We start from the raw sequence: 22,907 nt of genomic DNA on the forward strand, positions 1-22,907 counted from the left end.
GCTCCAGACTTTTCTGTATATGTTTTTAAGACATCTTGTATTTTATCCATTTGCATTTTGTATTGTCTTCATGTCTTGCATGGGCTGTGTATGCTGTACTGTCTTCATGTCTTGCATGGACTGTGTATGTTCCGTCTATCCGTTCCTATCCGTCTACCTACCTGTCTGTCTACCTACCTGCCTATCTGTCTACCGAACTGTCTGTCCGTCTACCTACCTGTCTGTCTACCTACCTGTCTATCCGTCTACCTACCTGTCTGTCTACCTACCTGTCTATCCGTCTACCTACCTGTCTGTCTACCTACCTGCCTATCTGTCTACCTACCTGCCTATCCGTCTACCTACCTGCCTCTCTTCCTGTCTGTCTGCCTACCTGCCTATCTGTCTGCCTGCCCTTCTGCCTACCTGCATATCTGCCTACCTGTCTGCCTGCCTGCCTACCTACCTGTCTGCGTACCTGCCTGCTTCTCTTCCCTACTCTGTAATTGGTGTCGGCGGAGTCGTTAAGCTCCCGCTCACATTAGCGCTCCCCTCTGCTCAGATCCCCTGAAAAGTGTGACAGTTAAACCCCATTAAAGGTGCTCTCCAGATGGCCACCGCACACCGCCGCGCAGGGACATGTCGCTCCCCTTCTAAAAACGGAAGAAGGGAAGCAAGGGAGGGAAAGAGAGAGAGAAAACGAGTGCTTCCAGGTCTCCTCTGCTGGAGTGAACCAGCAGGCTGCCACACTAATTGGGCTGGAAAGAGAAAAGGCGGCACCTAGGATGAGTCTCTGTCTGTGTGTGTGTGTGTGTGTGTCTGTGTATGTGTGTGTGTGTGTGTGTGTGTGTGTGTGTGTGTGTGTGTGTGTGTGTGTGTGACTGTATGTCTGTGTGTGAATGTGTGTGTGTGTGTGTGTGTGTGTGTGTGTGTGTGTGTGTGTGTGTGTGTGTGTGTGCGTATGTGTGTGTGTGTGTGTGTGTGTGTGTGTGTGTGTGTGTGTGTGTGTGTGCAGAGCAGCCAGACATACCTGACAGTGGGGATGGGGGTTGGAGCAGCCCATCGTCGCTCCTTTATTCTCAAATATCTGAGGAGAGAAGAGAGAGAGAGAGTGAGAGAGGGGAGGAGAGGAAATAAGGGAAGAGAGAGAGAGTGAGAGGGGAGGAGAGGAAGGAAGGAAAGAGAGAAGAGAGAGAACTAAAGTTTACCCACAGAGGGGAACCTTGGCAGATATTCCCTGCGACACAGAGACGCATAGACACATACACTAGCAAATACACACTAACACAGACAGACGGAGGTCCACTCTCTCACACTGCCATATGTCCAGGGAAACAGCGAGGCACAGAGAACACATGGCGTCTAAAGAATTCAAACACAACTATAGGTCGGCAAAACAGGACTGTTCTGCTCAGGTTGAACAGTACACCCAAAACATCAAATTATACCTCCAACAAAATGATTAGAATTTTAGAAAAATCATTACACAAGATAGATATGTTCTAATCATTACACACACACACACACACACACACACAGAAAGAGACACACAAACACACACACACACACACACACACACACACACACACACACACACACACACACACACACACACACACACACGTACAACACACGGCGGAAAGGCACCCAAATAAAGATGTGGAGTGCCACTCTGGGGTGAGGAAGTCTCCCTCTTCCTTCCCTCTCCCCTGCAGGCCACATCAAAGGCTTTGCACAGGATTTGCCCTTCACTACCTCGCTTGATAAATATTGACTTGTCTAAAGGCACTGCTCATCAGGGTCTGTAAATCTCAGAGTCAGCGTGTGTGTGTGTGTGTGTGTTTGGGGGGGGGGGGGGGGTGGCTGATGTGAGGCTCTGATGTGTTAAACAGATTTTTGCCAAGGAGCGTGAAGCGCCAAGTTTATGCGCAGAGGAACAAGCCGTGACCTAACACTGCAGGAGACGCTTGAGTCGTTAGCGGAGAAGAGTGTGTGTGTGCAAAGACCCTTAATGCTTGCAGTCTGGAGCAAGATGTGTGTGTGTGTGTGTGTGTGTGTGTGTGTGTGTGTGTGAGTCCATGGAAGACAGGCCCTTTAAGCTTGAGGTCTGGAGCTCACCTCATCTGTATTCCGGGGCCGAAACACTCGGCCAACCACGCTAAGATGTCTGCCCTAAGAGCACACCACGGGACTGCAGGATTTATTGATAAATAACAACAGATGACTAAGCCAAGTCTCTCTCTCTCTCTCTCTCTCTCTCTCATATTATCTCTCTCTCTCATGTTCTCTCTCTCTCTCTCATATTCTCTATCAGTCTTCCTCTATTAATTAGGCTGTGCATCTCTTCCTTCGAAGATGATCCAATAGTTCTGTATCTAGATACATGGACTACTATGACTCAGAGACGATACATTTTAATATGGGACGATTCAGTGTGTGTGTGTGTGTGTGTGTCCACAACCCCTAAACAAATGTTGAAGGTTTTGCAAGATGACAGCATGACTAACTAATCAAATATTGACCAACACCTTAACAAATCAGTCAGCTACTGACAAAGATATGGTGCGGCTACTGAGATTCTGTGACGTCTATCTGTCCCCAGCTAACAGCCTGATCAGTATCACGCATGAAACGGTGGGATCTGTAGTAATGCTAATGCAACACAAACACACATGCCACACACACACACACACACACACACACACACCAACTCCTCCTCCTCTCTCCCTCTCTGTCTCTTAAGAGTTTGCACAGTGACAGTCCACCTCCAGCTTCCAGTCATCACTTTGCATGGTTGCCCTTTGAAGTCCATCTGCGCCCCCATAAAGAGTTCCTAATGCGCTGGGGGACACAGAGAGCCCCATCACCCGCTGATCGATTCAGAGGAGGGGCGACGAGGAGGACCAGGGTCCCAAATGATCCAATTAGCAGTGATAAGGCAGAGCAGGAGCAAACCGACGGCAGTAGAAGCCACGCGGCAGGACAGTCTCAGCTTTCAGCTGTGTCAGGAGATTTGCATGCCGAAGGGGGGGGGGGCGGGGGGGGGTTACACAATGTGGGAGAACTTCAGAGGGGCAATAGACTGGGTATTCTAAGTCCACGCTATTCTAAATCTATTCCAAGAGAACTTGTGTTTTGTTCATGAGCTGAGCTGTGATGCTACAGTGAGAAATATGCCATTGGTTTATAGTATGGCCTAACTTTAATTCCCAGTGATGATACCAGATAGTCCTACTACAAGGTGTCAGCTAGGTCAGATATGAAAGGGATCAGGTAGGTCAAATATCTGTTACAGTAGGTATAGGTGCAGGTTGAAAGGGATATAGTAGGTCAGGTATGAAAAGAATCTGGTAGGTCAGTCAGATATTAAATATCTGACTGACCTAAGTATCTGGTAGGTCAGATATGAAAGGGATCTGGTAGGTCAGGTATGAAAGGGATCTGGTAGGTCAGGTATGAAAGGGGTCTGGTAGATCAAATATGAAAGGGATCTGGTTGGTCAGGTATGAAAGTGCAGAGACTGGACAGTCAGGAGAGAAATCTGGTAGGTCAGGAGTGTCATATGAGTACCTGCACCCAGGGGTAGGAGGGGCCAAGCTCCTCGATTAGCTCCACCCACTTGTCCACCACCATGCGGATTTCTTCCGGCTTCATCAGAGGAAGTGTGACATCAGACCACGGGTGGAAGCACATGACCTTACTGTGGACCAATCAGACGGCACACAGGTATCAGCAGTTAGCATCATTAAACATCATTCATTTACTGAAAATACAAACAGCTTTCCATAAACACTCTGTCAAAGAAGGGCCTCTCTCCAACAGAATGTCTTCTGAAATACCATGAGCTGTTTGCTGGTAACAGCAAATTTATTATACAACTACCACTGACTCTAAGGACAGAGGAGGCGGAGTGCTAGAGAGAGAGAGAGAGAGAGAGAGAGAGAGAGAGAGAGGGAGAGAGAGAGAGAGAGAGAGGGAGAGGAAGAGGAACATGGAAAATGAAGCTCGTAGACGGCTAAGAGAAATGGAAAGACAGAGGCGAAGACGGAAGGAGAGAGTGCGCTGGAGCGTTCATCTGAAGACGAATAACACCTCAGCCAAATCGGTTTCCCGGGAGAGAGCAGCACACATCGCAGCAGCGCCTGTGCAACCCTTCATACACACTCCTATAGATGAGAGAGGAGAACAAAAAAAGAAATCCCCCATCCACCCCAGACAGCTCGGAAAGATTCCTCTATGCCTAGAGCTTATCCTGGATCAGGCTTTGCAACATCCTCATGTATTTAACATCACTGCCTCACTGACTGACTTACACGGTAGCAGCCTCCACTACTCCACTGAGCGGAGGAGAGAGAGAGAGACAGAGAGAGAGTGAGGGAGAGAGGGAGAGAGAAAGATAGAGAGTGTGTGGGAGGGAGAGAGAGCAGAAGGGAGAAGGAGAGAGACAGAGGGAGAAGAGATGGAGAGGGTGAAAGGGAGAGAGAGAGGGAGCGAGAAAGGGAGGGAGAGAGAAAGGGGTAGGGGGGAGAGGACCAGACAAAGTCATGCATAGATGCATCATCTCCTCATGTCCCTCCCTGGCTGTGTAGTTTCTGGACAAGCCCTTGAGGAGTGACAGAGAGAAGCTCTGCTTTGATAGTGCTGCACACTCTCATTTCATGCCTTATTTGTGCCGAGGCCTGCGCATTTAAGAGAATGGCAAATGCAAGGAGGCCCTGTGGAGGTTCGCTGGGGCTGCGATCCACCCTGAGGCTGGATGACTGAGCAACTGAGCAGACAGGTACACCGCATCAGGGCACCAGGCCATCAGAGCACCACAGCAGAGTGACTCTGGAAGGGCTGATGGGAAGGTTAAGTGGTGGGGTGGAGGTGAATGTGGAGTCTCTGCACCAAGCAAGGCTAGTTAGTAACTTAGCTAGTTAGCTAGTCAGTCAGTCAGTTAGTTAGTTAGTTAGCTAGTTTTTTAGCAAGTTAGTTAGTTAGTTAGCTAGTTAGTTACTCAGCTAGTTAGTTAGTAAGTTAGTTAGTTACAGTAGTTACTTAGTTTGTCAGTTTATTTATTGTCCTTTTTCACAGATGTGTACAATTAGTGCTATTACATCACGTGGTACATCACATCAAAGGCTTTTATTGTACCCACCTACAGACACCGCCCCCAAACAAACACACGCGCCTTTGTATCCATATGGTGATAAACATATAGAAGTCTTTTTTTTATCAATTTTGGTTATATGGAAACAAAGTTTAAGTCTTCCACAGTTTACCCTTTCCTCACCTTTAGTGAGCTCACAGAACTAGCGACTCACATTGACAAAAATAAAGGTTGCGTTCTTCGTTAAATTTCCTTCCCCAAAGCCTGCCGGGTTTTGTCCATCACAGAGGATGTGTTATCATGCTAATGCATTCTGAGCCTCTTTGCAAGTCCCTTCTTAAATTGATCCCTTTTACACAAAGCATGTGTGTGTGTGTGTGTGTGTGTGTGTGTGTGTGTGTGTAAGAATGACCTTAGCAACACACAGATATCCTCTCCCTATTTAAAAATTCCAGATGCCATCCAGGCGGTCCCTCAACACTAAATTAAGATTTTAGCCAGGTGTACCGAAGTCATGTGGAAAACCCCGACAGGCTCCTGTCACCCCATCCACTGATGTTTAACATGCCTTCATGCTCATCCGCAGTCTTCTCACAGACACATAAATCAGGTGTCACTCCTCAAAGAAAGGCTCTTTTAAGCCCACCGTCTCACCATGATCTTCTCAGAGTCCAGGGGTCAAGGTTCAATTAGCATAAAAGCTCCTCCAGAAGATTGAGCTACTTTATGGAGCAATACCAAAAAATGTTATAGAAGCTCTTCTCTCACTTGCTTTTCCCCCGAGCTAAGTGATGGCTCTGTTATTTTGTGAAGACGTGTCAACTATTAAAATGAATGCCTTTGCCTGCATTCACTTTAATTCACTTCACATCCTATTATAAAATCAGTGAAACAATTGACATGGATCAATAGCGCCTCCTAATGGTGCTCAGTGGAACTGCAGAGGAGAGGCTCTTGGACTGCCTCTAAAGCCATTTGATTCCATTTAGTTGGAGATTTACCACATTTATGAACCTGTGAGCTCGGACAGCATGTGGTGAGCTTTGAGCCTCCTCCCCCGCTGCGCTCACCACAGCCGTAAAACAGGAACACTATAAAGACTTCAATCTGTCGTGGATCTGTGTCCGTGACCCTGAAAGATCACATTACGGAAGTTCACAAGAGTTATACTCTTCTGTCACCGGCAGTGACAGTGAGCGTGTCCCTAACAATAACACATATTACAAATAAATATGGTCTGACGGATGCCTATATTGCAGTTTAAGTCCACTACAACACAGCAACAGCCAGAATGACCCATTTTCACATCTGATTTAATGCTTATCCATCATCTATATCTACGACTTACTCACTTGGAAAGACTTAAGCGTTAGGCAATAGATATACGACTCAGGAGACCAAATACCGTCTCCTGCAGTGCAACTGCACGATGGATTGAGAGCAATATGTGGAGTAACCAAGGCGACGGCCCAGTCATACTTTGCCATTGCATGAGAATAGGTTAAGAGGGTCGGCATTAAGATTACCATTAGGTTAGGCTTATGTTATACTCTCTCTTGCTATTTATGAAAAATATTTCTTGATCTTTCTTTCTTCACATTTGCACAGAAACAGCTGAACACCAAACGAAATTTGCTGAACACCAAACTACATGCTTTACGTTAGTATTTCTATGTATGTGACAAATAAACCTCCTTGTATCCTTGTTAGTAAGGTTATTGTAAGTACAGAGTACCAAATTCCTGTCACACAGTGGGCCTAATGATTATAGCATACGCTGTACTTAATGGAATGATTATTATGTAACTGGGTTTTGTGCCGTATATGAGACATTAAATGATTTGCACATGAACAATCAAAGCCATAGCTGAGCTGTGGAGCTGAAAGCAGCAGATAAGGTTCCATCTTACCAGACGCCCCTGGCAGATTTGGTTTGGAACAGAGGGTGATGGTCAGAGCCTGAAAAAAGCAAAAAAGCAAAACTCATGTGTGATAAGGGTCATTTAGTGGGGAATGTGCTCCTGATACACACGCATGCACACACACACACACACACACACACACAAACACACACAAACACACACACACACAAAACTACACTGGTATCACAGTGCTGGTCAAGAGGTACATGTAAAGCGGCCCTGAAGCAGATGAGTTTTTGCGGGCTGAGGTTATACCAGTGCCAGAGGCATATAACGTTTAATCCATAAACCCTGCAGAAGCGGTTTCACCTCTGCCCCAAACATTAGTCATAAGACTTGAGCCTGCATCCTCCTATGGTTGGTGACCTGGACCCTTAACAGCTGAGGCAGCACAACTCCCTTTCCCACAAAACTGGAAGAACGTCCTGCAGACTCACTCGTCTAAAGGGGGGGAAAAAACGTCTAGAGCTTACCAGGGTCTGGGGCATCTGGCTGGAGAGCTGGAAAGTCATTCTCAAACAAAAAGGTGCCGTCATAATCAGGATTCACCTGCAATGGAAGACACATTAATGTCAAAGGACAGCAAAATACACCCACGTCTCCAGCTCAAGCAAGGATTATATCGCTGACCGCCAGTTTCAATCACTCTCAATGACCGCCCTGCCAGCGCCAGCACATTAAGCGATCTGGGTTATGAGACGCTCAGAGCCAATTTTACAAGCTAAATTGGTACTTTAAAATCTGCTTAGACTACAGATATTGTCTCGTGGCTTCTGTCCGGGCAGGCCAAATGGATAAGGCTGTTATGATAATGATCCCGTCTCAATCACCACCCGGCACTGTCCCACAATCCCGTACGCCGATACATCAATACGAGAGAGCAACATCACTTAAACGAGCCCTCAGGTGCCCTCTCACGTTGAGGAACGAGCGGCACAGGACGGATAAGGTAAGCACAAAAAAAAGTCATGTCGGACGGGCTATTATGAGAACAGTGATAATGAGAAGTTATGAAGGTGTCCATCATACCCAGACACTGTGGCAGACAAAAAGCTCATCACATCTCTGTCTAGCAGTGTGAATTCACCACTTACTGCCCACACATCAGTTTTTGGAAGTAAGAATGTGTTCACTTAAGGCAAAGGCAAAGCCCATACACACACACACACACACACACACACACACACACACACACACACACACACACACACACACACAAAGCCTCTGGCAGGAAAATGTGTCTTTAATAACATATTAAGTTTGCATAAAGTCAAGTCATAAGCAATGCTCAGCGGTTTATCATGTTTTCCCAAAAAAAGAAAAACATTAAATAAATAAATAATGTACACAGATAAACAACAAAAGGAAAGTTTCGGAGAAGAATAAGCACAAAATAAAGAAAAGACCTGCTGACCTGCAACTTTTTAGGGCATTGTTGAGTTGTTGAATGCAAATGCATGTTTCAGGATAAACACCCTTGTAGGATAGATAGTTTGCCCTTCTATAAATCTGCCCACACAGCTAGGTTAATATTGCGGCAACACAGCACAACTTGCCACAAACAAAACAAAAAAGCCCGCAGGTGTATGTTGGCCTGATGATGCGTGACGGGCAGGCGCTCGTCTCAAAGTTCTCACCTGTCCATTAGCTCTGGTGCTCCGCGGACACAGGGGGTTGCTGGGGTCGTGGCGCGGCACATTGTCTTCCGGAGGCTTATCCACCTGTCCGCTCCACGGTCTCTTCATGCGGTGTGCAGACACCAGCACCCAGGAGCCCCGCAGGGGGTTAAAGCGCAGATGCTGATGCTCTGAGTTGGGACACAGGCAGTTAGAGGGATCCATTGTAACCTCATTTTTGGAAGTCTCTTCCCCTTTTTGAAAGTCGCTTAGGATAAAAAAAAGTCTGCTGAATGTAAATGTAGTCTATCTGTACAGTCCCACTGTCTGACACCAGAGTCTGCATCCATTTCACCTCCGCCTGTCTTGCAACAATATAAGGCCTGTGGATATTCCACTGAAAACTTAAGTTTGACTACCTGGAGTATTATTTAAATTTGACTGAATAAAAATTAATTATGACCATCTATGTCAGTAACAGTTATACCCACTGGATGCAAAAATGCACTTTTGTCTGCACGTTGGATTGTCTGTCTATGATTAAATCATTATAGGTCATACAAGTTTATTATTTTCTGCCTCGCTAAGTTAAAGGTGCTCGAAGTGATGTTACGTGGTTTCTAAAAAGAAATTCTCATACAGCAAACATCTCCTCACCATCCGCTAGCTGCCTGTCCCCTGAATACACTGTAAATTGTCGCTCAAACAATGGCAGAAGTGCCGTTCGTCATGTTATGAGATTAGAAACGTTATGTTAAGGTAAAAAAAAAATGTTTAGGGTGTCTTTACAGTTTTTGTCAGTCGCTTTGGTAAATTTCTCGAATCATCTTCGACATTTGCAAAACAGTAAGTGCATTTCTCAAAACAATTCGTACAAATAGCAAAACACATCATGGATTACCTGCAAAAGCCAGTCTCTTGCTCAAAATCCTTAGATCATCTCTCAAAAGTAAATGTCTGTGTCAATGAATATGTCAGTGCCATCAGAATTTCAAGTCCTTGTTTCATTGTGTATGGATAAGACAGTCAAATTGCTTAGTCATGTTGTCAATATAACAGTGTACTCTGGAGGGATGTTCTGATGGCTAAACTATGGCTAAAGTTATGATGACAATTATTGTAAATTGTAGGTTACACCTTACTGTATGTCTGAATTTGATTGCAAGAGACTGGACAAGAGTCACATTTACGATGTCATTGCCACCCAAAAAAGGAAAAGACAGCACTGCATACCACAAAGAAAAACAAACAGAAGTAAAAATGTGAACATAGGACAATCTTCTTAGGGAAAACTGTACATGCAGTGCTGTCGTTCTGACGTTCCTGTCTATTGGGCCACAAATTCTGATCCACATCACAACAACGACATATTATGACAACTTGTTCAACCATTTTGCAATTAAAGACTTATGTTATGAACTAATGCCTGTCAAAGAAATTAGAAGTTGCTTTTTTGATGTGCACAAGAGACACAATAGTGTGAAGATTGAACAGGTAGTTTTGAGAATTTCAAATCTAATCTGAGAAATGTACCAAAGCGTCTGAGAAAAACTGTAAAGTGAGCCTTTCCGCGCTTAACCTTCTGAGCATGCGCCCGACAAATTGTCACGAGTTCACCCTTACGGATGTTGTGCAGCAGCAGCCGCAGTGCGATGTCAAAAGTGTTGAGAGAGCAGAGAAAATTAAAACATATTTTTAGAATGTACTGTGTAACTCAGGTTAAAGATAAAGCTGTAACATATCCGGGAGCAAGCTCTGTAATTAACATGCGCTTTTACAATCTTGTCACATGAGCTTTGAGTCCGACCGATGCATTTAACTTCACTGACAACAATAGCAATAGCTTGTAGCTTGACATGCAATGCAGAGACGACAACATTGTGACAGCGCTACCTTTGGGATCAAACACGAGTTTGTTGTCATTGTCCATTGCACCGTCAGGTTGATCTAACCCCAACTATTTCTTATCACGGCCACGGGTAAAAGTTTAAGCTGAAATCACAATGCTTCCTGCTTTATCAGTTATGGTGTGTAGTAGTTCATTGGTCATGATCGCACTAGCGTGGTGCGGCCACCATAGAAAGACTCGTGATAACTTCTAAGTAGTAAGACTGCGTTAAGAAGACGCAGACACGTAGTTCAGCAGTTGTTTATATTCGTTGTTTCGCCCAGTTAGCGCTTCAAATTGGGCTGCGTTTGGTTCAGATTTTGTACAGAAATAATATATGATTTAAAGTTTGATCAGTGTTATGGTATACATTTTAAAGTTTGGTTCCTGCTGTATCTGAAGAGAAACACCTTAGAACTGTGAAGACATGCTTTGCACATTAATATACCCACGATGACGTACTTGAAGTTAACATCTGTGAACTACTTTCTTCAGGGTTTTCATTGGCTTAACGGCAATCTTTGCCAATTTCCTATTGGTCAAAATAGGCTCCAAGTTTTACATCAAACCATGCCATAACCATGCTAGTCGGAATTAGCTTTTCAACAGTATTAGCAAACAATGGGGGACTGAATGAAACGGTTCGATCTGTAGCAGAGCCAGGTGGTACAGTGTTTTATGTTAAAGTTTTTTTGTATTTCGTACGTATTTTTGTGAGCTCAACAATGTCTTTGACTAACAAAATTTTAAAACTTATCGTGGCAAGTGGAGTTTTATTTTTGGTTATACAGTACTTACGATATTGGATGGTAAACAAACAGTATGTGTTCAACAAGGAAGACATAGCTAACTTGGCTAAACAGTATGCGGGTAAGTTCAGTGGAATCATACACACTGAAATCAAATGTAGGCCAACACGTTTCCTGTATCTATTCGTAATTGTCAATGTTATTACTGTTTTGGTTTTTGCTGTGCTCAGTAGATTTCCCTGTCAGCTATTTTGGAAGTTGATACTAAATTTCTTTCTTATACATCATCACTGTGTAACTTCAGAGGAGTACATTACATTAACAGCCCCTTCAGCAGGTCAAATGTAAGCATGATCATCTTAGGTGAATCTATATTTGGCCTCAGTCTTCACTGGAATACAGACTGACAGCACAGACTCATGGAAATGCGTTGCTATGAAGGCTACAGTTCTACTTTTTCTGTACTTCGACGTCTGTCCTGTCATTTATCAATGGAATGGCATAGACATGCCACAGAGTAATGGTCAATACTTCACTACATTCAGTTTTAAATCAGGGACATTGTTAAGGGTATGACCTCCCAAATGAAACCTTAAAATGTTTAGATCAAGCATGAGACAGAGACTTACATGTTTTGTTTCTAGATCACACACATACACACACACACACACACACACCTGTGCACTAGTTCACTAGTAGAGCTGGAGCTTAGTTAAAGTGTTGAGGTATGAACAATGAGGTATATTTTTTCCATACTCTTAAAGTTTATTCTGAGATGTTGTGTACCAATCTATCATCATGTGGAATCCATAGTTTACTGGTTAATGCTTTGAGCGATTGCTTTGAGCGATTTTCTCCATGTTGTATTAATACTTGTTGCACAGTCGTGTCTATCTTTAGAATCTGGCCCTTGAACCTGCCCAACACTTTGTCTTGTCCCAATATTGACAGGGCAGTGTTTTTTTTTTAGGAAATACAAAACAAAAATCTAAAACCTTTGATAGTACAGTTTGAGGAGGTTTTGTCTTTGTTTACCTGCTGCCTTAGGTCAGGATCATGAGCAGGCGTTTGCCAAAGTGGTGGTGGAGCTTCGTAAGAAGTACCCAGGTCACATCCTGGACGATGAGGACCTCCAGTGGGTGTTTGTGAACGCCGGGGGCTGGATGGGATCCATGTGTCTGCTCCACGCCTCCCTGACCGAGTACGTCCTGCTCTTTGGAACTGCAGTGGACACGGGTGGACACTCGGGTAGGTGACCTTGTCTCATTCTGTGTTTGTATTGAGATTAAATTATTAAAGGCTAATATCATGGTAGGTGATTTCACACAGCAGTAAGTTTACAAACAAGCCTATTTACTGTTAAAACCAAAATGTATGTATTGTAATACAATAGTTGTATTTCCCATTGACTGTATTTTTATTGTATAAACATGTAATTAGCATGTTAATGAGCTTTTGATGTATTTTAGAAATGTACTTATGTACTTAGAAATACCTTATGTGTGAAAGTGTCAGGATCTTGTCTAATGATGTTTGTCATCCTCATTGTGTCTTCTTATTCTCCATATCTCCCTCTTCTATCTATCTCTCTATGTGCAGGCCGTTACTGGGCAGAGATATCAGACACCATCATCTCTGGGACGTTTAGGCAGTGGAAAGAAGGAACCACGAAAAGTGAGATGTATTATCCCGGTGAGTCAGGCCGTGTCTTTTTTTCAGTGATGTGAAAGTAATTGCAGCCAGATACAAGGAATGAACTGATAAAGACTTCTGAAAGATCAGATGTAATCAGAGCCTGATGTCTTAAGACTTGTCACTTGTAGATAGAGTGTGACCGGATGTGTGGGGGGCATGATTCACTTCAGGGTATGCAGGGCTCCTTGTATCTGTGCCTCACAGCTCTCCATCCGCATTGGTGTTTTTTAGGATTTATATCTCTGTGTGTGTGTGTGTGTGTGTGTTGATGTCTCCTGTTGTGTGGTTGCGTTACCAGGCGATACGATCGTGCATGCGGTGGGCGAGGCGACGTCCGTGCAGTGGAGCGCCGGAACGTGGATGGTGGAGTACGGCCGAGGCTTCATCCCGTCCACGCTGGGCTTCGCCCTGGCCGATACCGCCTTCAGCACGCAGGACTTCCTGACACTCTTCTACACAGCGAGGGTCTACATGAAGGGCTTGCTGCTGGAGGCGAACACCTTCCTCACAGAGGCTGGCATTTTCTGACCAAACAGATCTTAACAGTCTCTCACTCTCTCTCTCTCTCTCTCTCTCTCTCTCTCTGTTGTCTGTGTTCTGAATCTGTCCTACATGGGCTAGGCTAACTGTGAAGCACTTTTGATGACTGGTAAAAGATGTCCTAGGCCTGCAAAGGCCAGCCAGACAGGCTGTGATGCAAACTGAACACTTTAATACTGACTAATCAACCTGTCCACAGCTCCGTTCCAGTCTACAACTACAGCTACTGGTTATTCCTTTTTTCTGTTTACAGTCTACACATTTTTTTTTCTCATTAAGAATGTGATATAAGATCTAGAACTTGGGCAGTGTCATGACAGACTGTCGTGTGCATGCACCCTGAGAGAATTGGAATTGACACGCAATCCAAGCATACAGTGGTCTTTTTTTCCCATGTTATGATTTCAGTGAATCTCTTCAGTTTTAATTTGAATTTATAATCCATGCTCACTTACTGGTCCAGAAAGCATTGTATCATTCACAGATGCACTGCCCTATAAATCTGTCAGTCTAGAGTTATGGGTGTGTCAAAATCTATGTTAATGTCATGTTTGATACTGTAGTTGTCATTGTTGTCATGAACTACAAAGCTGTACTGTAAACATGAACTCAGTCCTGCATGCTCCCTCCACCCAGTTGGTAATGTCTGAAATGTTCTGTCTAATAAATGCAACTGCACTACACAGTCTTTACCTAGTGGAATATATTTTAACAATTGGTTAAATGGTAGATGGGGACACAGTTGTTCTCTAACTGTTGTGAAAGGGAGAATGCTATATGTCCGTGCATTATTATTGTACATATTGTACATATAAGGACAGACATGCATGTTTTTTTGTTTTGTGCAAAATTCCAGTAGAACTGCATTGACTTATCTTGTTAATTTCTACAAATACACATGCCGCTGTTACTGGGAAAGAAAGACCAAAAAAGGTTGTATTGTGGCACTTAGTTGTGGAACATTACCCTTGGGGGGAAAACTATGAGATTAACAATGCTGAAATAATAAAATACAATACATCTGCAAAGGTTTCTGTCATACTTCATATACTGCTACTTGTGAAGCAACACTCAGGCCCTTTCTGGAACAATGGAAAGACACCCCTCATACGTAATGGATTCTGGGCACCAATTAACACGAGATCTGAGACATTTGAGTAGCGAAACTGAGTTTGTGGCAGCTCTGGACTTAACTCATGCAAACAAGATGGAACTTTCTTATCAAACCATGAAAATAGCGAACCAGGCAAGGGAAGCGGTACGTTTCTTCACGCAGGTCATATTACTGATAATATAACAGCGTATAGTTATATCGATAGCTGCTACTAAGTGCAGAGTCGTTTTGTTTTTAGCCAACATGCATTGACCAGCCATATTAGCAGGAATGGAATAGGATTCGACCTACGAGAGGTTGATCATACATTCATATTGTATATTCTGTTATAGCTTGTCAGTGGCGCAATTTTTAAACCTCTGAGTGATTAAGATATTCTTCACAATTTGTTAACATTAGCATATTAGCCTAGCATTTCATGTTTAAGTGGACGCAAGAGGCCTCTGTTGCCTAGGCAATATGTCACATGGTGGGAAAAAATAGACAAAAGTTAGTATTTGTCGCCATCTATAGGAAGGCTAACAAGATGACACCCCCTTTTTGTCTATTTCTAGGAAGAGTTGAGAATTGAGGCCAGGAAAAGAAATTTGCTTGTGTTGATATACCATCACCTCACTGAGGAGGGGTAAGTACACGCTTTTGCACAAAGTAATATGATTTACAATACAAAATTAACTTTTTTTTTCTTTCTCTAGCTATGTAGATACTGCCAACTCATTAGACAAAGAGACCAGATTTGGACTACGGCGCTTTGAAGTCTGTGACAATGTTGATCTGGATACAGTTCTTATGGAGTATGAAAGTTTTTACTTTGTTAAATTCCAGAAGTATCCAAAGCTAACAAAGAAATTACCAGAACAAGGTAACAATACACCCTGAATTCATGCATACTTTCCTTTCATCAAGGAAAACTCCAGACAAATATTTATTTTTCATTGTGTGTATAATCAAGGAGAAAGAGGTGAGAGGATGGCAAGAAGCTGTGGCAAGAAAAGGTGAGAAAAATGTGCTGCACATAATATTTTAATAACATTATACTACAATATAGATAGTGTGAATGTATAGTTGTACATATGCATGCATGTATCTTACGTGTGTGTTTGTGTGTGTGTGTGTGTGTGTGTGTGTGTGCACATGTGTGTGTGTGTGTGTGTGTGTGTGTGTGTGTGTGTGTGTGGGCTAAAGGACCCCGTGCATCGGACCCCAGTCCCTTCCCAGAATAGGCTCCACCCACTGCGTTAGAGGTGGACTTAAAAAGACTGAGGCAAAGATCACGGTCAAGGACACGAGTAAAGTCAATAACGTACGGCTGCACTCATACTCTTACCTCTCACAATACCAGACCTGTCATTTTCCTCCCCAGCAATTTACTGTGCCTGCAGCGGAGCTGCCAGTGTGCTATTGTGCTCCTGTCTTTGAGGTGTCAGTGTTGTATTGTCAGTGTGGTTGAGCTGGGCTCCCTTGTTCCTGTTAAAGGAGAACGGCCATTCCTCGGCTCCAGAAACATCCGAGTTTGGCCTCAATGTGTCGCCCGTCGTCAGGAACGGAGCAGGCGAAGGGAATCAGATGAAGAGGGTGAGAGTCGTTTTAAAAAAGAAACAAGGATATCGAAATCAGACTCTCTCTATGACCCATTTATAAGACATTATTCTTTCATAATGTTGCTGTGTGGAGCTATAGGAGCCAATTATTATTTTAGGGAGCCTGATCGTTCTCATGAATGTATACTTCTCAATCAATCAAATATCCATTCATTCATCATCATTCAGCATTTGTCTTTGACTTATATTTAAATCATGAAAAACTAACATTGACCAGGCATGGGTGACATCTATCTCCTCACAGGGCCAAATTATAGACTATCGCATGCTAATCCAGGATGCAATCAAAGGAGCCACAAACGACATCCCAGGCACTGGCTTGTGTCCCGGCCCGGACCCTTCGGTACGTTTGGCCTCTTTTGTCAGAAACGTGAGAAAGACGGCCTCCTCCACTCAGTCACCAAGAGCGCCTCTGTTGCTTCTTACAGGAACGGCTCCTGAAACCGATCGGCCTCAGTGGAATGAACGCAGAAATGCGAGAACTGGCTGCAGTCATAAGCAGGGTAAGAACATCATACCAGGCTGGACTGTGTATAGTATAGTATAGTATAGTATAGTATAGTATAGTATAGTATAGTATGGTATGGTATGGTATGGTATAGTATAGTATAGTATAGTAATCTGCCATGCTGACATCAAATCATTGCTCTGAAAAGGACCCAGTTCTTACAGCATAAGTAGAGCAGAACAATTCACATTTTCTATTAGCAAAGGCCTTTATTTAAATCGATTAAGTATGCAGTGCAGATAGTGTTGCCCGGAAATTTAACCAGAGACTTGTGTGCTGTTGTTCATTTTTTAAGTATATTTTTTGCCTTTATGCAGATAGGACAGTGAAGAGTGACAGGAAGTGAGTGGAAGAGAGAGAGGGAGAGAGAGAGAGAAAGAGAGAGAGAGAGGAAGAGAGAGAGAGATTTGCCCACGGGTGTGGCACGGACGTTGCAGCTGCTTGTGCCCCCGTGCTGTTTGCATTTGGCTCTGATGGGCACCAGGAGTGTTCCGTTACAGGGGGAGGGGTTATTATGAATGGAATTGATGTTTTGCTCTATCAGATGGGCAACAGGAGTATAATACTGATTCCATTCATAATACCCCCTCGCCCTGTCAAGGAACAGCTCGTAAAATATAATGTGTTTGTCAATTACACATTTTACACCAGCTCACAATGAAGAGATTGCGGAAATATTATTTTTATTGTATTTCTGAGTGTCTGCGCATGTGACTGTGAGTGTGTGTGTGTGTCTGTGTGTGTGTGTGTGTGTGTGTGAGAGAGAGAGAGCGAGAGAGAGGGAGATGGTTGGAGGGGGTTGTGGAGAGAGAATAGTGAGGAGCTGAGCGAGAGAGAGGAGAGGAGAGGAGAGTGTGTATTAATGAGGGGCTAAGCTCCATCTTTGTGCTGTCTCTCCCTAAAGGATATCTATTTACACAACCCCAACGTGCGCTGGGACCACATCATCGGCCTGGAGGCTGCCAAGCGATTAGTCAAAGAGGCTGTCGTCTACCCTATTAAGGTGCGTGGCCGCTAAACACCCTGGTATTTCTCACGCTGACGCCTGCCTTCGATTGTGAATACGTCTCCAGGAAAAGGCTGCGGAAAACGGGGCCTGGGTTATTTCTTCCCCTGACATTAAATCCATACTTGAATACCACCCAGTGCGAGGCCTATCAAGCCCCCCTAACCAGCCCCATAGGTCGCAGGCTGGTGGTTGGTGGATGGGAGTGGAGATGTGCCCCAGATCCTGACACGGGGAAAATATGAACATTATTTGTCTCCACTGCTTGGCGATGGGATGTGCAGAGGCGGAGCGGTCTGTCTTGGCCGTAGGTCAAGCACATAAATGGGACAGATCCTTCTCTGTGCTTTTCTGCAAACCCTCATAAAAGCTCCCGGTTGATAACTGATGAAGGCAGGACGGGCTCTATTGGTGCTGTTCTGTTTTCCTGTGTACTCTCAGGCAGAGAGAAAGAGAGAGAGAGAGAGAACATTTTTCAGACATTCAGGGTTAACATTGTCTATGTAAAAGTGTCCCTATATTCTGTTATGCATCTAATGAAGGATTCTCCAGCTTCTGTTGCTCGTCCAAACGTATGTTTAGTTTTTAATTACCCATGCAAATACTACATTTAAAAAAAAAGTAATCTGTCATGCGATCATATCCTTAGTTGCATTCTTAAGTTCACACATAGCACCTGTAAACTCCTACCCACGGTGTGTAATGCATTGTCTTTCTCTTCAGTATCCCCAGTTGTTCACAGGCATCCTCTCTCCATGGAAAGGCCTGTTGTTATATGGGCCTCCAGGTCAGTCTCCTGCACAGTATATCAATTACATTAGAGTGTGTTTCACTACCATCTCTCTCTCTCTCTCTCTCTCACTGCTTTTCTTTACGGTCTGGATGGGATTTGGCACTTTACAAATGATTCCTTGTACCAGCTCTGATTTTTTGTAAAAAAGATACCATCTCTATTTTTCTTTCACACTTACACACACCCACACCCACACACACACAGAGCGAAAGAGAAAGAGTGCTGCCCTGTGATATAGGCAAGGAAATTGTCTCAACAAATCACTACTTTACTTTTCCTGTCCATTCCCAGTATGACTACCTGATATATTAACATTTATTGTAAGGCCTTCACACATTTCCTCACAACACATCCCTTTCTGCCACACTTAGGCTACAGAAGTTGTACATTTCATTACAAAGTACTTTCCATGTTGGCTCATATTGTTGTGTAATAGGGACCCTAACCATACTATAAGCACAGTGTATAACATCACAGATGCATAAAAAGACTGTGTGCTATTATTGATTACATATTGAGTCCAGAATGTGTTGAGATACAGCAAGAGAAATGTAAGTAGCCTCTCCATCCATATTGTCGTCCCATTGGTCCTCTAGGCACAGGGAAGACCATGCTGGCCAAAGCTGTAGCCACCGAGTGCAACACCACCTTCTTCAACATCTCCGCCTCCAGCATTATCAGCAAGTGGCGCGGAGACTCTGAGAAGCTTGTGCGGGTCAGTGTCATACAACAGGACATGAGCTACTGTAAAACAGGACATGGGCTACTGTAAAACAGGACATGGGCTACTGTTTATCAGAACATGGGCTACTGTTAAACAGAACATGGGCTACTGTTGAACAGGACATGGGCTACTGTTTAACAGAACATCGGCTACTGTTAAACAGAACATGGGCTACTGTAAAACAGGACATGGGCTACTGTAAAACAGGACATGAGCTACTGTTGAACATGACATGGGCTACCGTAAAACAGGACATGGGCTACTATTGAACATGACATGGGCTACCGTAAAACAGGACATGGGCTACTGTAAAACAGGACATGGGATACCGTTAAACAGGACATGGGCTACTGTTGAACAGGACACGGGCTACCGTTAAACAGGACACGGGCTACTGTTGAACACGAGATGGGCTACCATTAAACAGGACACAGGTTGAACAGGACATCTACCTGATATAGTGTTTGTTAATCAGGACAAGGGCAACTAACGGAATGTGTCTGTTAAACAGGACATGGATTACGAGTGGAGTGTGTTTGTTAAACAGGACATGGATTACTAGTGGAGTGTGTTTGTTAAACAGGACACTGGCTAGTACCTGAGTGTGTTTGTTAAACAGGAGTGTGTCTTATGAAGTAACGGTGGTTTGGAGGTGGAAAGCATTAGACTTCTGATGAACTGACAAATTAGCTGATTGTTTGTTTGACAGTGTGCCATTAAAGCTATTTGTGTCTGTTTGTATCCCCCAGGTTCTGTTTGAGCTGGCTCGGTTCCACGCTCCGTCTACCATCTTCCTGGACGAGCTGGAATCGGTGATGAGCCAGAGAGGACTCGGACCAGGGTGAGCAAAACAAACAAACATACAAATAAATAAACAAACAAACAAACATTACAGATGCTCACACCAGAAAGGAAGTTATTTGACCTTTATTGACCCTAATTAACCAGTAATTAAACAAAAGGAAAGAGATAAGACTTGTCTGCCAGTGAAAGCATTATAGTGATATGCTATGACACCATATTTGTTAATGGAGGTAGTACAATGGTGACTCCATAAAGGACAACGTCACTGACATGCGTTGGTGTTTGAATCATGTGCTGCTGTGCTGACGTGCGTTGATGTGTTTGTCTCCAGGGGGGAGCACGAGGGAAGCCGTCGGATGAAGACGGAGCTGTTGGTCCAGATGGACGGTCTGGCGCGCTCCGATGACCTAGTATTTGTGCTGGCCGCCTCTAACATGCCCTGGTGAGCAAAGCAAACTGTGAAAAAGCGAGGAGGAGGAATGCAAACCCAAGCAGAAGTGCGGGCCAGGTTATCAGAATATGGACAGAGTAGCAAAGCAAACTGCCCAAGCAAGCCGCTTCACTGGCCTCTGGCTCGCCTTCTCGAGTGAGACTGGGGTTGGTAAGGGATGTGCCCACGGCTGTGATTCGGCCGTAGGCATGAGTATGCACGAGGGAAGCAAACTGCTTGACTTCACTGGGCTCTGGTTAATGTTTTCTTCTGGCTGCTGCCACTTAACCTACAGGAAAACCACAGGCCATCTTTATTTGTCACAACAGTGTTACAGGCCTTTAGTAAAGGGTCCGAGGGATGTTTTTGTAGGCGCCAAAAGCACTTGTGTCTTCTGCGTCTCTGTTAGGGAGCTGGACCACGCTATGCTGCGGCGCCTGGAGAAGAGAATTCTGGTCGGTCTCCCGTCTGCCGCTGCCCGGCACGTCATGATCAAGCACTGGCTGCCCCCCCTCAGTAACACCGGCGGAGTGGACCTGCGCACTGACCTCCAATACGACACCCTGGCTCAGGTCGGCTCTTAACCCCTCACAATCAGTCTTACTGGGCCTCAGGCATTACATGGTACACTTACTGGTTGATATTAATTAACGTATTACTGTAATGTTTGTACATTTCTGCAATAAGATGTGTGTTCCATAAGGTAGCCGTAAATCAGGTTTCTAGGCCAAGTATACTTGCGCATACAAGGAATTTGATCTCTGCATTTATCCCATCCGTGAATTAGTGAACACACAGAGCACACAGTGAGGTGAAGCACACACTAACCCGGAGCAGTGAGCTGCCTTGCTACAGCGGCGCTCGGGGTGAGGGGTTAGGTGCCTTGCTCGAGAGCATTTCAGCCGTGGATGTGGGCATGGGAGAGCAGTGCTCAACCACTTCCCCCGCCCACATTTTTCCTACTGGTCAGGGATCGAACCGGCAATCCTTCGGTTCCAAGCCCGAAGCCCTAACCAGTAACTATGAGCCAGCCCTTAGTCTTACTTGGCCTTGGCATTACATACTTAATGTTAATACATACTCTGTAATGTTTGTGATTTGTGTCAGAAAATGGGTGTTCCATGGGTAACCATACTTATGTTTAGCATTATGTTAGAGGCATACCACATATGACAATGGTATAGAACTAGTTCTGTACATGGTTCCTGTCAACTAAACTAATACAACACATTAATAGCCTTAATAACTGTTTTTGTGGTTACTGGAAATAATGTTTGACGGAATCTCTCCATTGCCTTTGTCTTTGGATACGGAAGTGTTTTAATAAAGTTGGTTGCAAAGACATCTGCTTTTGATTTGAGGTAAAAGAAGGATATTTCTCTCTGGCCCCTGCAGGACACCGAGGGGTATTCCGGCTCAGACATTAGACTCGTGTGCAAGGAAGCCGCCATGAGGCCGGTCCGGAAAATCTTTGACGCCTTGGAGAACCACCAAGAAGGTAAGATGGACAGCACGCACAGATTCCAGCACGGGTCTGCACAAACATAATAACCTATGGCTCACCTGCAGCACGGCTCTGAGTCTGCACACACCCGATAAATACACGCTGTTGGCCGAGCTCTTGGATTCGGCAGGCGATAGGGCTGTTGTTTGTTGTTTGTCTTCCCAGAAGCCTCAGTCACAGTAACTAATATCTGTGCACAGGTAATTCCAATATGCCGGTCATCCAGCTGGAAACCGTGATGACGGCAGATTTCCTGGAGGTGATTGCTCACACCAAACCTTCAGCCAGGAACCTGACAGAGAAGTACACAGCCTGGGAGAGGGAGTACGAGTCTGTGTGAGGAGGAAGTGACAACACAGGCCTACAGGCTGGGTCTCAGGACTTTATTATGGTTCACAATCAGACTCACATTTCAAAGACTGACACAGTATTCGTCACATTTATGTTAGGCAAGGTCACTTTGTTTTTTCTGATGCAAGCAAACTCTGGAAAAAATATGATGCATAAATAATAAGTAAAATATTTTTTTTATTTTTTCACTTTTGTCAGTGTATTAGAATGCAATGTAAAAAAATACCTTTCTAAACACACAGAATCCAACATTATGACAGCACATCTGTGGAGAAGTTGTTGTGAATGAATGCCAGCTGCAGTTTATGATTTATTTTAGATGATCACATGTACACAGTACTGACATTGTGTGATGCGGATGTCTCAAAATCTCTCAAGAGAAATCTCTCCACAGAGACATTTTATTCAGAGTAAAATGTCTTACTATACAGTGACATTTTAAAAATATGTACACCGCTGCAAACAGAAACGTAAGTAGAGCCAAGTGTGTAGGCTTTTGCTAAAGTAAGTTACTTCATTTGACATGTAGGAAATTTGTTCTCTGCATTTAACCCATCTGACAGGGTTGAACGTACGTTAGGCAGACCATTT

The 22,907-nt window shown here is 44.2% G+C and overlaps 3 protein-coding genes across 4 annotated transcripts in view; 2 read left to right on the plus strand and 1 right to left on the minus strand.

Annotated features, from left to right (window-relative positions):
• The window catches only part of galt (galactose-1-phosphate uridylyltransferase), a 93,450-nt gene extending 82,791 nt beyond the window's left edge, over positions 1-10,659 (minus strand). The window contains exons 1-6 of one of the 2 annotated variants that reach the window (XM_076283935.1): positions 10,503-10,659; positions 8,631-8,800; positions 7,467-7,542; positions 6,982-7,030; positions 3,550-3,679; positions 1,010-1,066 (exon numbers count right to left, since the gene is read on the minus strand). In XM_076283935.1, the coding sequence (XP_076140050.1) occupies positions 1,010-1,066; positions 3,550-3,679; positions 6,982-7,030; positions 7,467-7,542; positions 8,631-8,800; positions 10,503-10,539 (519 nt within the window). In that variant the 5' untranslated portion in view covers positions 10,540-10,659. Of the gene's footprint in view, positions 1-1,009; positions 1,067-3,549; positions 3,680-6,981; positions 7,031-7,466; positions 7,543-8,407; positions 8,502-8,630; positions 8,801-10,502 lie in introns of those variants that run through there. The other variant, XM_076283936.1, reaches the window with a different exon arrangement.
• A 254-nt stretch (positions 10,660-10,913) lies between these two features.
• sigmar1 (sigma non-opioid intracellular receptor 1) lies at positions 10,914-14,509 on the plus strand. The gene is made up of 4 exons (XM_076283938.1): positions 10,914-11,367; positions 12,294-12,494; positions 12,846-12,938; positions 13,240-14,509. The coding sequence occupies exons 1-4, from the start codon at positions 11,079-11,081 to the stop codon at positions 13,467-13,469; spliced, it is 813 nt and encodes a 270-aa protein (XP_076140053.1). The 5' UTR covers positions 10,914-11,078; the 3' UTR covers positions 13,470-14,509.
• Positions 14,510-14,688: 179 nt separating this feature from the next.
• Positions 14,689-22,414, plus strand: katnal2 (katanin p60 subunit A-like 2). The gene is made up of 16 exons (XM_076283942.1): positions 14,689-14,739; positions 15,150-15,220; positions 15,291-15,457; positions 15,557-15,590; positions 15,781-15,898; positions 16,072-16,170; positions 16,441-16,539; positions 16,625-16,699; positions 17,609-17,707; positions 18,434-18,497; positions 19,100-19,218; positions 19,977-20,068; positions 20,363-20,473; positions 20,871-21,033; positions 21,857-21,959; positions 22,166-22,414. The coding sequence occupies exons 1-16, from the start codon at positions 14,689-14,691 to the stop codon at positions 22,303-22,305; spliced, it is 1,605 nt and encodes a 534-aa protein (XP_076140057.1). The 3' UTR covers positions 22,306-22,414.
• Positions 22,415-22,907: the final 493 nt, after the last annotated feature.

Source organism: Alosa pseudoharengus, unplaced genomic scaffold (genome assembly GCF_046254945.1).
Source record: "Alosa pseudoharengus isolate Yale_2024_CS ecotype anadromous, Long Island Sound unplaced genomic scaffold, YU_APseudo_1.1 YU_APseudo_1.1_scf_14, whole genome shotgun sequence".
NCBI classification, from domain to species: Eukaryota; Metazoa; Chordata; class Actinopteri; order Clupeiformes; family Clupeidae; genus Alosa; species Alosa pseudoharengus.